General features: G+C 38.7%; 1 protein-coding gene across 1 annotated transcript in view; it reads left to right on the top strand.

Moving 5' to 3' along the window:
- THOC1 (THO complex subunit 1) overlaps positions 1 to 12,236 on the top strand; it is a 33,676-nt gene that overhangs the window by 873 nt on the left and 20,567 nt on the right. The window contains exons 2-7 of the mRNA XM_049770051.1: positions 2,105 to 2,178; positions 2,272 to 2,332; positions 4,228 to 4,294; positions 8,619 to 8,737; positions 9,489 to 9,537; positions 10,676 to 10,771. Of these exons, the coding sequence (XP_049626008.1) occupies positions 2,105 to 2,178; positions 2,272 to 2,332; positions 4,228 to 4,294; positions 8,619 to 8,737; positions 9,489 to 9,537; positions 10,676 to 10,771 (466 nt within the window). The remainder of the gene's footprint in view (positions 1 to 2,104; positions 2,179 to 2,271; positions 2,333 to 4,227; positions 4,295 to 8,618; positions 8,738 to 9,488; positions 9,538 to 10,675; positions 10,772 to 12,236) is intronic.

The following is a 12,236-nucleotide window of genomic DNA, read 5'->3' as shown; positions in this document are numbered from 1 at the left end:
TTATTTAAAGCCCTGGTTTCAACTTCTTAGATATTCGACTGTGCTTACTTAGCCCCAGTGATGCCACAATGAAAAGACGGAGTGTGTGTGTGTGTGGGGGGGGGCATCTCTTCTTTATAAACTTAATTTTATTTGAGGGAGACACTTGTCTCATCCATTATAGAGTTGTATCTTGTATCTTGTTTTTAATCATCTAAATCACATTTCCTCTGCATTTAATTTGCTGTAATTCTTGGTGCTCTTGAGATTCTGAAAACAACTCTTAGAAATACCCAAGATCACAGTATACCCAGAAGGGACTATTTAATTGGAGGTAATTTATCCTAGTGCTTCACAAACTTCAGTGTGTGGTAGGATCCCCTGGAGATCTTGTTAAATGTAGATTCAGTGGGTCTCTGTGAGGCCTGAGGTCTACTTTTTTTGTTTGTTTGTTTGGGGGCCACACTATGCAATGCTTAGTCATGCAGTGGTCCTCAAACTATGGCCCACGGGCCACATATTGTATTTGTATCTGTTTTGTTTCTTCATTGCAAAATAAGATATATGCATTGTGCATAATAATTCGTTCATATGTTTTGTTTTTACTATAGTCAGACCCTCCAATGGTCTGAGGGACAGTGAACTGGCCCTCTGTTTAAAAAGTTTGAGGACCCCTGGCTTAGTGCTTACTCCAGGCTCTGTGCTCAAGAATCATTCCTGTTATTGCTTAGGGCACCATATGAAGTATTGAGACTCAAAACTCATAGGCCGTGTGTAAGGCAAATGTCCTGCTTGCTGTACTATTTCTTCAGCCGTAAGAAATCTGTAAGTTCTCAGGTGTGCCAAGACAGTTGCTGGTACAAATTCCAGTCTTAATTAGGGAAGGGAAATGAGGCTCACAGGAAAAATAGGATATATCTTAACCTTACACAGCCTATTCCTGGCAGAGTCAGAAGTGAATATTTTATGAACAAAAATATGAGGCAATAAACTGGCTTTACAACTGTATATGAATTTTCATGAGTAAATGACTTTCCTGTATCTGTCTTTGAATTATTGCTAAGATAATCCTTGAGAATTAGTTTTTTTAAGTTCTCATGTACTGACTGAACAAACTACCTAAAAGAGGTTAGACTAGAAGAGCAGGGTCCTGGAGGATAGATAGAATTTGAATAAGTAGGGTTGGAGAGATTGTACAGTAGATAGGGCGTTTTCCTTGGGCTGGAGTGATAGTACAGTCGATTTTCCTTGTACACAATTGACCTGGGTTTGATGTTTTCCCATCATCCTTTATGGTCCCCCATGGACTACCTAGCGTAATTCCTGAATACACAGAAGAACCCTTGATCATCACTGGAGGTTATTATTGTCCAAAATCAAACAACAAAAAAATTTTGAATTAGCATGAGTATGTGAATGCACTAGAGTGAGCTTAATTGAAAATGTTGACAGAGTAGACTTAGTGGAGAGTAAATTTTGATAGTGTGAGTGGAATGATTTTTTTCAAAACCAAAACATTAATAAGGAATCACTTTGAGACTTTTGTTTTGTTTTTATGTTTTTGGGCCACACCCTGTGGCACTCGGGTGTTTACTCCTGGCTATGCGCTCAGACCTTACTCCTGGCTCGGGGGACCATATTAGACACAGGGACGCCGGTGATCGGGCCCAGGTCCGTCCTGGGTCAGCCGAGTGCAAGGAAAATGCCCTACGGCTGTGCTATCGAGACTTTTTTTTAAGTAGAATGTTGGAGGTGCCACATAAGAAAAAAACTATCCGAGGTTGAATACAATGATTAGAGACCTACTTTGTTATAGATTCTTCTGCCTAAAATTGTAGGCATCAATAACATTAAGAGACTGTTAACTGTACTCCACAAATATGATTAGAGATGGTAAGTGGTAAAACCTGAAATGAGAAAGTCTAATTCCAATACTTTTAAGCTCTTGCCAGCTTAAAAGTGAAGAGAGTATAATAGTAAATATACTTTAAAGAGTTACTAATTGAATGGCTAATATTTTTATCCAGGTTTAATCACTTTCAGTTAAATAAACCATTCAAGGGTAATGTTTTCAGCAAATAATAAACAGAATCATTCCTCTTATTAACTGTTTTTATTTTTTTAGAAGTCTACCAGAGAGGCCTTAAACAACAAAAATATCAAGCCATTGTTAAATGCCTTCAGCCAGTTACCTGGAAGGTAATGCATTGATACTCGTGACATATATTTGCCTGACTCATTATACTTAACCTGAGCTATTTTAAAAATGCAGGTGTCTTTTGTTTTTAATAGTGAAAATGAAAAAAAATGTACCCTTGACCAAGCTTTCAGAGGTGTTCTAGAAGAAGAAATTGTAAGTGTGTTTTCTTTTATTATTAAAACTTTGCTGGAAAATTAGACTTATTTTTAAAGTTTCTTTTATTCTTTTTTTTTTTTTCTTTTTTTTTTTTTTTTTTGGTTTTTTGGGCCACACCCGTTAGATGCTCAGGGATTACTCCTGGCTACGCACTCAGAAATTGCCCCTGGCTTGGGGGGACCATATGGGACACCGGGGGATCGAACCGTGGTCCTTTCCTTGGCTAGCGCTTGTAAGGCAGACACCTTACCTCTAGCGCCACCTCGCCGGCCCCAGTTTCTTTTATTCTTACATTTCATATTTAAGTACTTTTCTACAGTGAACTTACAACCTTGTGAAAAATGACTTGATCTTGAAATTGGATTGAGAGAGTAAGAACTTTGAAAACAGTACAGTTTAAAGATTTGGTTTGAGAAATTAAAAGAACCTTCTCCAAGTGACTATGACAAAAGTGAAGATTAGGTCTTGCTCAGCAGAACTAGAATTTAAAGATGAACCCTGTTGCTTTACTATCCAGTGGTCCTCAAACTATGGCCCACGGGCCACATATTGTATTTGTATCTGGTTTGTTTCTTCATTGCAAAATAAGATATATGCAGTGTGCATAAGGATTCGTTCATAAGTTTTGTTTTTACTATAGTCAGACCCTCCAATGGTCTGAGGGACAGTGAACTGGCCCCCTGTTTAAAAAGTTTGAGGACCCCTGAATTATAAACAGTAATTCACCCTATAGTGGCAAGATAAGTTTTTTCTAAGGATGTTCAGCTTGGGAGCTAGAATTAATGTCTTCACTTCCCTAAATCACTGTCTACGTCAGTTAGCATACCAAAGTATCCAGATCCTATGCAACCTAAGTAGAAAAATTTGAACATGCGTACTCTGTTTTGTTTTGTTTTCCTGGTTTTTAGGCCACACCTGGCAATGCTCAGGGGTAACTCTTGGCTCTGTGCTCAGAAATCTCATCTAGCAGGCTCTGGGGACCCGGGGTCAACTGCATGCAAGGCAAAAGCCCTACCTTCTATCTCTCCAGCTCTAAGCATTTACCATTACTGTGATAACTGAATGAAAATGTCCAACAGTTTAGTTTATTACTGGTTTGGTGAAGTTTAGATCCCAAGAGGTTGGATTCTCTCCTAATGGTCTTAATACCTACTTTGTTTCCAGATTGGAGAGAGTACTGCAGGTGGGGCACTTGCCTTGCATACAGCCAACACCAATTTAATCCTCTGTATACCTGGTGTTCCCCCAGCACCTGCCAGGAATGATACATGAGCACAGAGCCAGTATTACTTTTTGTTTGGACAGAGCTGTATCAGCTTTCCTCTTCAAATCTAGTTTCTTCCCTACTGTGAGATGGTAGACAGACTACTTTGCTTTATCTGAGCTATGTACTTTTATTTGTAAGGAGGGAAACACCATTCTTTCAAGGTTATATAAAACTTAATGTTCCTCAGTAAATTAGCTGATTTTCATGATGTCAGACCTCTGCATTACCTCTTTGCTATTAATGTTTTAATATCTCCCTCCCTCAGACATTTAAACACTGGATTGGTAATAATTCCCTTAGTCCTACCTATGACGTGTTATTTATTTTAGTTACCACCTCAGCACCTCTACATTTGATTACCTTAAGTCATAATCATGTTAATGGGATCATTTTATAAGACTTAGATTTTTATGAACCACCTGCTTTTTTATTCACTTGACATTTTTCATGTTTCTGTAACTAGTTATTTACTATTTTTGATATTTTCATTCCATAATTTTGTCTTCTAAGAAATATTTTTAATCTCGTATTTGTGATAATCAATTTTATGTCAGTGGGTATTTTTATATTGTTATGAAGTTAGTCTAAACTGTGGCCCCTAAATTGTTTTCTCCTCTGTTGATAGATAAATCATTCATCTTGTGAAAACGTTTTAGCTATTATTTCTCTTGCTATTGGGGGAGTAACTGAAGGTAAGTATGGTTTGTTTTCATTTTAAGTAACCTTGGACATGACATACTTCATTTAAAATTAATTCTTCTATATCTGTCCATCAGATATTATTCTTTCTTCAAATTCTGATTCTTGTCTTTACCAAGAAATCCTGAAAATAGTGCCTCACACTTATTTTTCATCTCTATATACAATACACTTTTTGGCATGTTCTTCTGCTGTTGTTTTGTTTATTTGGTTACTATTGTGCATCTACTATAAGGCTGGTTCTGAACTATAACTTGGAGATGTAGTGGCAAATAAAAACATATTGCCTGCTCTATAGATCCTAGTGGCTAATGGAACTGGAACTGAAGTCACTCAAAATTTTAGAGCAGGGGGTCTCAAACTCGCGGCCCGCGGGCCGTTTGCAGCCCTCTGTACAGCATTTTGTGGCCCTGCCCTAGAGGAATCTTTTTTTGTTTTGTTTTGTTTTAGTTGTTTGGGTCACACCCCCCAATGTTCAAGGCTTACTACTGACTTTGCACTCAAGGATCAACCTGACTTTGCCTCCTGCAGCCCCCAGGTAAATTGAGTTTGAGACCCCTGTTTTAGAGTTAAAGCAGTGATAATTTATTTGGCCTATGATACTTTTTTTTTTTTAAAGAAAAAAAAAATCACCTGATACTCCCTTAGAACTATCTACCTGCTTACGGAGCTGGAGTGGTAAGGCATTTGCCTTGCACATGGCCAACACAAGACGGACCCTAGTTAGAATCCCGGCAACCCATCTGATCCATCTACCTACTTTAAAAGAAAAAATGGAAAGTGGGGGCCAGAGAGATAGCATGGAGGTAAGGCGTTTGCCTTGCATGCAGAAGGACGGTGGTTCGAATCCTGGCATCCCATATGGTCCCCCTTGCCTGCCAGGAGCAATTTCTGAACGTAGAGCCAGGAGTAACTAACTCCTGAGTGCTGCCGGGTGTGACCCCCCCCCCAAAAAAAAAAAACCAAAAAATACGGAAAGTAACCCCAATTAAACTTGAGATTACTGCTTTGGGAGGGGAAAAAGTGGTATCACCCATTTTGGGAAATACTGGTGTAAAGGAATTGGAAAGGTTTTAGAAAGGAAGTTGGAAAGAAAATGAATTAGTTCTGCACGTTTAACATAAATGAAAAACTGGAGCAAAAGAATGAGATATACTGAGGAAAGAAACTGGAAAGTAAATTAAGGTCATTGTAAATGGTTTTATATGCCTTACTATAGAGATGCTATGCAGGAAAACCTATTAGGAAAGTTTGTTGGGAAAAACTGGGTTTGGGACTTAAAATGGGGCAATAGGTGATTAATTTTAGGAAACTTTTTGAAAGTACATATTAGGATCTGGAAATTCTTTTTGTTGTTGTTGTTTGTTTTTTTTTGGGGGGGGGTAACATCTGGTAGCGCTCAGGGGTTATTCCTGGCTTTAGGCTTAGAAATTGCTCCTGTCAGGCCCTGGGTGACCGTATGGGATGCTGGGATTTGAACCACTGTCCTTCTGCATGCAAGGCAAACACCCTATCTCCATGCTCTCTCTCCAGTCCCAGGATCTGGACATTCTTGCCTTACTTGTGTGAGGCCCTGGGTTCAATTTCTAAAAACACTCCTAACAAATAGTAGGAACTCATTAAATATTTGCAGAAAGGAGCAATGGAAAATATAGTTCATGAGTACCCTTTTATAAGTTTGGTTAAATTATTCATTTGGTTAATTCAGATAATTTATGTGTAAAATGCCTTTTAATTGAAGACATTCACATTAGCATTCATTTCTTTTTATTTATTTTTTTTGTTTTGCATTCATTTCTATTAAAACTAGAATATTTAAGGATTTCGGGGCCAGAGTGATAGCACAGCATGCGGCTGCCCAGGACAGACCTGAGTTCGTTCCCTGGCGTCCTATCTGGTCCCCCAAGCCAGGATCGATTTCTGAGCTCATAGCCAGGAGTAACCTCTGAGCATCACTAGGTGTTGCCCAAAACTCAAAACAAACAAAAACAAAAAAACCTATATTTAAATTTGAATTCTACAATGCAGTGACCCTTTCACAGCTCTTGTTAAACAATTTGAAGCAGGGAGTTAGTTCACTGATTAACAGACTTGATGCTACTTTGCCGCATACAGACTGATAATCAAATCCTTAACACTTGAAGATGTATGCTCATATTTAGAATTTTTATTTTACTTGAAAGTTAAATTTTATTTAACTTATTTAAATTAAACCATAAATCTTAAATTCTTTTTTTTTTTTTTTTTTTTTTTTTGTGGTTTTTGGGTCACACCCGGCAGTGCTCAGGGGTTATTCCTGGCTCCAGGCTCAGAAATTGCTCCTGGCAGGCACAGGGGACCATATGGGACGTCGGGATTCGAACCGATGACCTCCTGCATGAAAGGCAAACGCCTTACCTCCATGCTATCTCTCCGGCCCCCAAATCTTAAATTCTTACATTTTTTAAATTTATGTTTGCAATGCTGGCAAATTAAACAAATCTCACACATGCAAAGCATGTGCTCTAAAACTATGTCACATCCCTGACTTTTTATTTTAACAGTGAAAATTCTTTCTTGAGGGAGATTATTATTGTCTTTGACAGTTTTTCAAATTCTCCATAAAATCAACTCAAATATTGAGCGTCAAAAACCGTGATTGTCAAAACATACCCTTTAAGAAGTTCATAATCCACATGACATGATGATTTACTAGTTTATGTATAGTTTACTTTGGAAACATAGGTTAGGTGTCCTACTAAAAGGTATCACGAGGAGTTGTTTCAATTTATTTATGATTTTAAAAGATGGAGTAGGAACAGAATGATAGTATAGTACAAGGGTTGAGGCATTTACTTGCATGTAGCCAGCTCCAGTTTGATTCCTGGCACCAGTTTTGGTATCTTGAGTTCCACCAGGAATGAGTTTTCAACACTACTGGGCATGGCCTACCCAGTCCCCATCCCTTCAACTACCACCACACACGCACACAACATTCCCAAAAAGGTAGAATTGGAAATACCATGTGATAGGATGACAGCTGGACAGGAAAAAAGTATTCTAACAAGAATTGTTAAAATAGGGGCCGGGCGGTGGCGCTAAAGGTAAGGTGCCTGCCTTGCCAGCGCTAGCCTTGGACGGACCGCGGTTTGATCCCCCGGTGTCCCATATGGTCCCCCAAGCCAGGAGCAACTTCTGAGCGCTTAGCCAGGAGTAACCCCTGAGCATTACCGGGTGTGGCCCAAAAACCAAAAAAAAAAAAAAAGAATTGTTAAAATATAAATTATGAACATAGCGAAGTGTTTGAGAACTAAGGACAGCATAACTGTGGCCAGGCTTTAGGGTAAAGAGTGGTGTAGAGGCTGGGACATTATTGTGAAAGTTATGGGAAATCACCAATCTATTTAAATAAGCTGTAAGGCTGCTTGTTTTTCATATCACATAATAAGCACTTCCCAAGTTGTAATCTTAATAACCATCATTTTCAGTTTGGTTTTTTTTGGGGGGGTTGGGGTTGGTTTTTGGGTCACACCCAGCAGCGTTCAGGGATTACTCCTGGTTCTATGCTCAGACATCACTCCTGGCAGGCTCGAGGGTCCATATGGGATGCCAGGATTCAAACCACCATCCTTCTGCATGCAAGGCAAATGTCCTACCTCCATCCTATCTCTCCGGCACCATAATAACCATCAGTTTTAATTGACTGCATTATATTCTTTGAATAACTTAGTGGTGAGGAAAACAGACTCTGGAGCCAGAGAGCCAGGTTTTGTATCCCAGCACAACCATTAATTGGCTCTATGATCTTGGGCAAGTTACTTATCTGTGTCTCTTTTTTTTTCCTGTAAACCAGAGATAATTCCTACTTCCTAGGGTTACAAAGGTTAAATGTGTTAGTATTTGTAAACAGGTACCTGATGTGTATATAAATGTTCTAGAAGTTGTTTGTTGTTTTTTTTGTTTGTTTTTTGGGCCACACCCGTTTGATGCTCAGGGGTTACTCCTGGCTATGTGCTCAGAAATCGCCCCTGGCTTGGGGGGACCATATGGGACACTGGGGGATCAAACCACGGTCCGTCCTACGCTAGCGCTTGCAAGGCAGACACCTTACCTCTAGCACCACCTTCCCGGTCCCGCTCTAGAAGTTTTTAATCAAGATTATTATAAGTATTATTATGTACACACGAAGACTGTCTTATTTGAGGACTTTTTTATGTTGTTTCCAGTATTTGTCTTATAAAGCCTGTTAGAATTGGCAAATTGTACCTTTAAGATACCTTCAGAGTTTTTCATGTAGTACTTTATAAACTTTTTAATTGGCTTCTGTTCCACTTGAAGGTATTTGTACTGCCTCTACACCTTTTGTATTGTTGGGAGATGTTTTGGACTGTCTTCCTCTGGATCTCTGTGACACAATATTTACTTTTGTGGAAAAAAATGTTGCTACTTGGAAGTCAGTAAGTACTTGTATTTGTTGTTTCATTTTTCCTGGTTATAATATTTACTTAGAATTTTGCTTACATTTCTTTTCTTTTGATGGGGAAAGGGCACATCTGGCAGTGCTGAGAGGTTATTCCTGGCTCTGTGCTCAGAAATTACTTCTGGCAGTCTTGTGGCACCATATGGGGTGCCGGAGATTGAACCCAGGGCACACACCCTACCCACTGTGCTATTATTTCGGCCTCTTAAATTTCTAATGTTGATTATAAAAACATTTGTGCTTATGAAAGAATAATCTTTTTCGTTTGCTTGTAGGCACACCTGGCAATACTGGGGTTACTTACTCCTGGCTTTGTGCTCAGGGATCATTCCTGAAAGACTAGGGAACCATATGAGATGTCGGGTATCAAACCTAGATCAACCAGTGTTGGCCGTGTGCAAGGCAAAAAGTTTACTTCTGTGCTATTGCTCTGGCCCCTATATATTATTCTTTTTTGTGAGTGTGACCAAGTAAATCATGAGAAAGGTTGAGGTACAAATATTTTAGTAGTAACTACCTAAAAATTCCCACTTTCATGTTTCTTAATCAGTATCAAAACATTTACCATATTTATCAAAATAAATTTCATTTATATTGAAAATGCTCTTAATGTGAAAGTGGTTTATTGTAGATTCTCATTGCAGGTTACTGTTCTTTAATGTTTTGCTTCCCATGACCATGAAAGAATGTGCGACTGAACAATAATGATAATTTTGTCTTCATTTCAGAATACATTCTATTCTGCTGGGAAAAATTACTTATTGCGTATGTGCAATGGTAAGTACCGTATTTTCCTGCGTATAAGATGACTTTTGAAACAAAAAAGTCAACCAAAAATTGGGGTTCATCTTATATGCCGAATATATCCCGAAATATGCCACTAAACGAAAATTGTCTGAATATTGCCACAAAACGAATTTTCCAACTCGATCCTGCACCAATCACTGCAAGGCTGCTCGGACCGCCTCTCTAACTCAGCCAATCCAAGCAGGCTTTTTATGCATGCAAATTAGACAGTGTTCTGGACCCAAATCTACACTGTCAAAAGTCTGCTCAGATTGGCCAGAGTCAGAGAGGAAGTCTATTACAGTAGAACCTTTTAACCTTTGCTTGTTGTGATTGGCTCACTGTGGTACATGAACACAGGAACACATGCAGCACATGCAGCACAGGAATGTTCTGTCTGATACAGCGAATATAGGCCTAAACCTATGTTTTGACTGCAAAATTAAGGGGTCGTTTTATACACCCAGTCGTCTTATATGCCGGCAAAACGGTAGTTAAATGATGAAATTTTTAAAAATACAAATGTGTCCAGAAACAGGTGATTAAATGAAAAGATTGAATTTTTTTTCTTTTTTTTTAAACTAGTGTTAAACATTTTTAGGGGATAAAGGTGTTTTAGGAAAGGTACATAGTAGCCTTTCTGAACACTCCTTTTCCGCCCTCATGGGTAACTGCAGTTTTGTCATCAGAAGCTGCTATGGTTTTGTTTTGTTTTCATTGACATTGTCTAGTCTCTTGCAAAAGTTTTTAAATAAATTAGTATTTTTTAGTACTGGGAATCTAAGCCTCTGTTTCATTGGCTTCTCCTCTACCATTGAGCTAAAGCCCCAAAACAAAATATATTTATTCAATATAAATATTCAATGAATATTGAATAGCTAGTAAAATAAATAATATAGTTTAAACTTCCTATTCTGGGAGGGATAAATGTTATGAAAATTAAAAATTTTAGTAACTTCTGTATATTGTCCAAGGTCAACTTGTTTTATTTTCTAATGCTTTTTTGGTGACACAAGATTCTAGTTCCATTTTGATAGTACTGCTTTAGAATACTTTGACCATACTGTGATGCTAGGATAATAAATGTAGGATGATCTCTCATATAGGCTTTCTTTGTATATATTGATAGATCTCCTAAGAAGATTATCAAAATCCCAGAATACTGTCTTCTGTGGACGAATTCAGCTCTTTTTAGCCAGGCTTTTTCCTTTATCAGAGAAGTCAGGTAAGCTTTCATATATTAAATAATGATGCTTTGCAGTGAAATCTTTTAAAATCTTTAATAGATTAGAATGTAATGATAATAACAAAAAAGGTGGTTTTAAAGTTAACACATAGGATTACCTCTTTATTTTCTTTTACTTCGATTTTGTAATACTAATTTTAGTGTAGAATACAAGTAACCTTTAAAGTCACTGATTTGTTTTTAAGTCAAAGCTTAATCATTGAATCACAATAGAATGTGTAGATGTGAACCATCACATTGGTATTTTGTCTGATAATCATGTGCTGATTTTTCTGCTTCCATTTTCTACCTCAGTTTAGCCACATTTCCTGACTTCTACCATCATTGTAAATCTGAAGTGTTCCATAATCATTCTCTAGGTCCAGAAATGAAGCATTGATAGTCCTTTGCATTCTTTACAATTTATCCAAATATGCTAGATCTTCTGAATTTATTTTTGGTGCCAGGAACTGAATCCTTGCCTCATATATGCAGAGATCTGCTACTCAGTGGCATCCTCAGCTCCTCAAATATGCATCAGTGTTCTTTTCATTAGTATCAACTAATATTCCAACCAACTACATAAGGAAATAAATATGATTAAGATCTTACAATGGGCCAGAGAGATTTCATGGAGGTAGGGTATTTGACCTGCATGCAGAAGGACAGTGTTTCGAATCCCAGCATCTCATCTGGTCCCCCGAGCCTGCCAGGAGCAATTTCTGAGCATAGAGCCAGGAGTAACCCTGGAGCGCTGCCAGGTATGACCCAAAAACCAGTATATTGGCCATCATTTTTATGTATAAGGTTATTTTTTTTTTTTTGGTTTGTTTTGTTCATGCTAGGTTTCTATTGTTTTCCTATTTATTTTATATGGTCAAGGTTTAGTTTTATCAGTTTGTTTTGTTTTGTGGCCACACCTGGCAATGCTCATGTATTACTTCTAGTTCTATGCTCAGGAGTACCATATGGGTCCCCTTCCCTCCCTTTGCTGTGAGCAGAAGCAGCAGCTCCTGTCTCACTTTTTCTTTTTGGGTCACATCCTGGCTCTGTGCTCAGAAATCGCTCCTGGCAGGCTGGGGGGGTGGGAGAGGGAGGGGATCATTTGAGATGCCATGAATCGAACTTGGTTCAGTCTAGGGTTGGCTGTGTACAAGGCAAATGCCCTACTGCTGTGCTAGCATTCCGGCCCGTTATGCTTTTTCTTAACTCCCCCCCCCCCCTTTGTTTTCCTTTTTCTCTTTCCCTCCTCACCATTTCCCCTTGGAGTGACTTTCCCCTCTCCCACCCCCCCTAGGGGCAGAGCTGGTCTTACCTCCACCTCTGTCGCCCTATGGCAAGAGTGAGCTCCCTACCCACCTGGGCACTAGTGGTAGCTGTTGGAGGAGCTGAATAGACAGTGATGTTGATGGCCTTAGGTTTGGGGGCATCCCGGAACTAGTTCACTGGCCTGCCTGTGGTTGCA

The sequence above is a fragment of the Suncus etruscus genome, chromosome 3 (genome assembly GCF_024139225.1).
Source record: "Suncus etruscus isolate mSunEtr1 chromosome 3, mSunEtr1.pri.cur, whole genome shotgun sequence".
Lineage (NCBI taxonomy): Eukaryota > Metazoa > Chordata > Mammalia > Eulipotyphla > Soricidae > Suncus > Suncus etruscus.
Note: the sequence above shows the minus strand (reverse complement) of the source record. Positions and strands in the feature narration are given on the sequence as shown.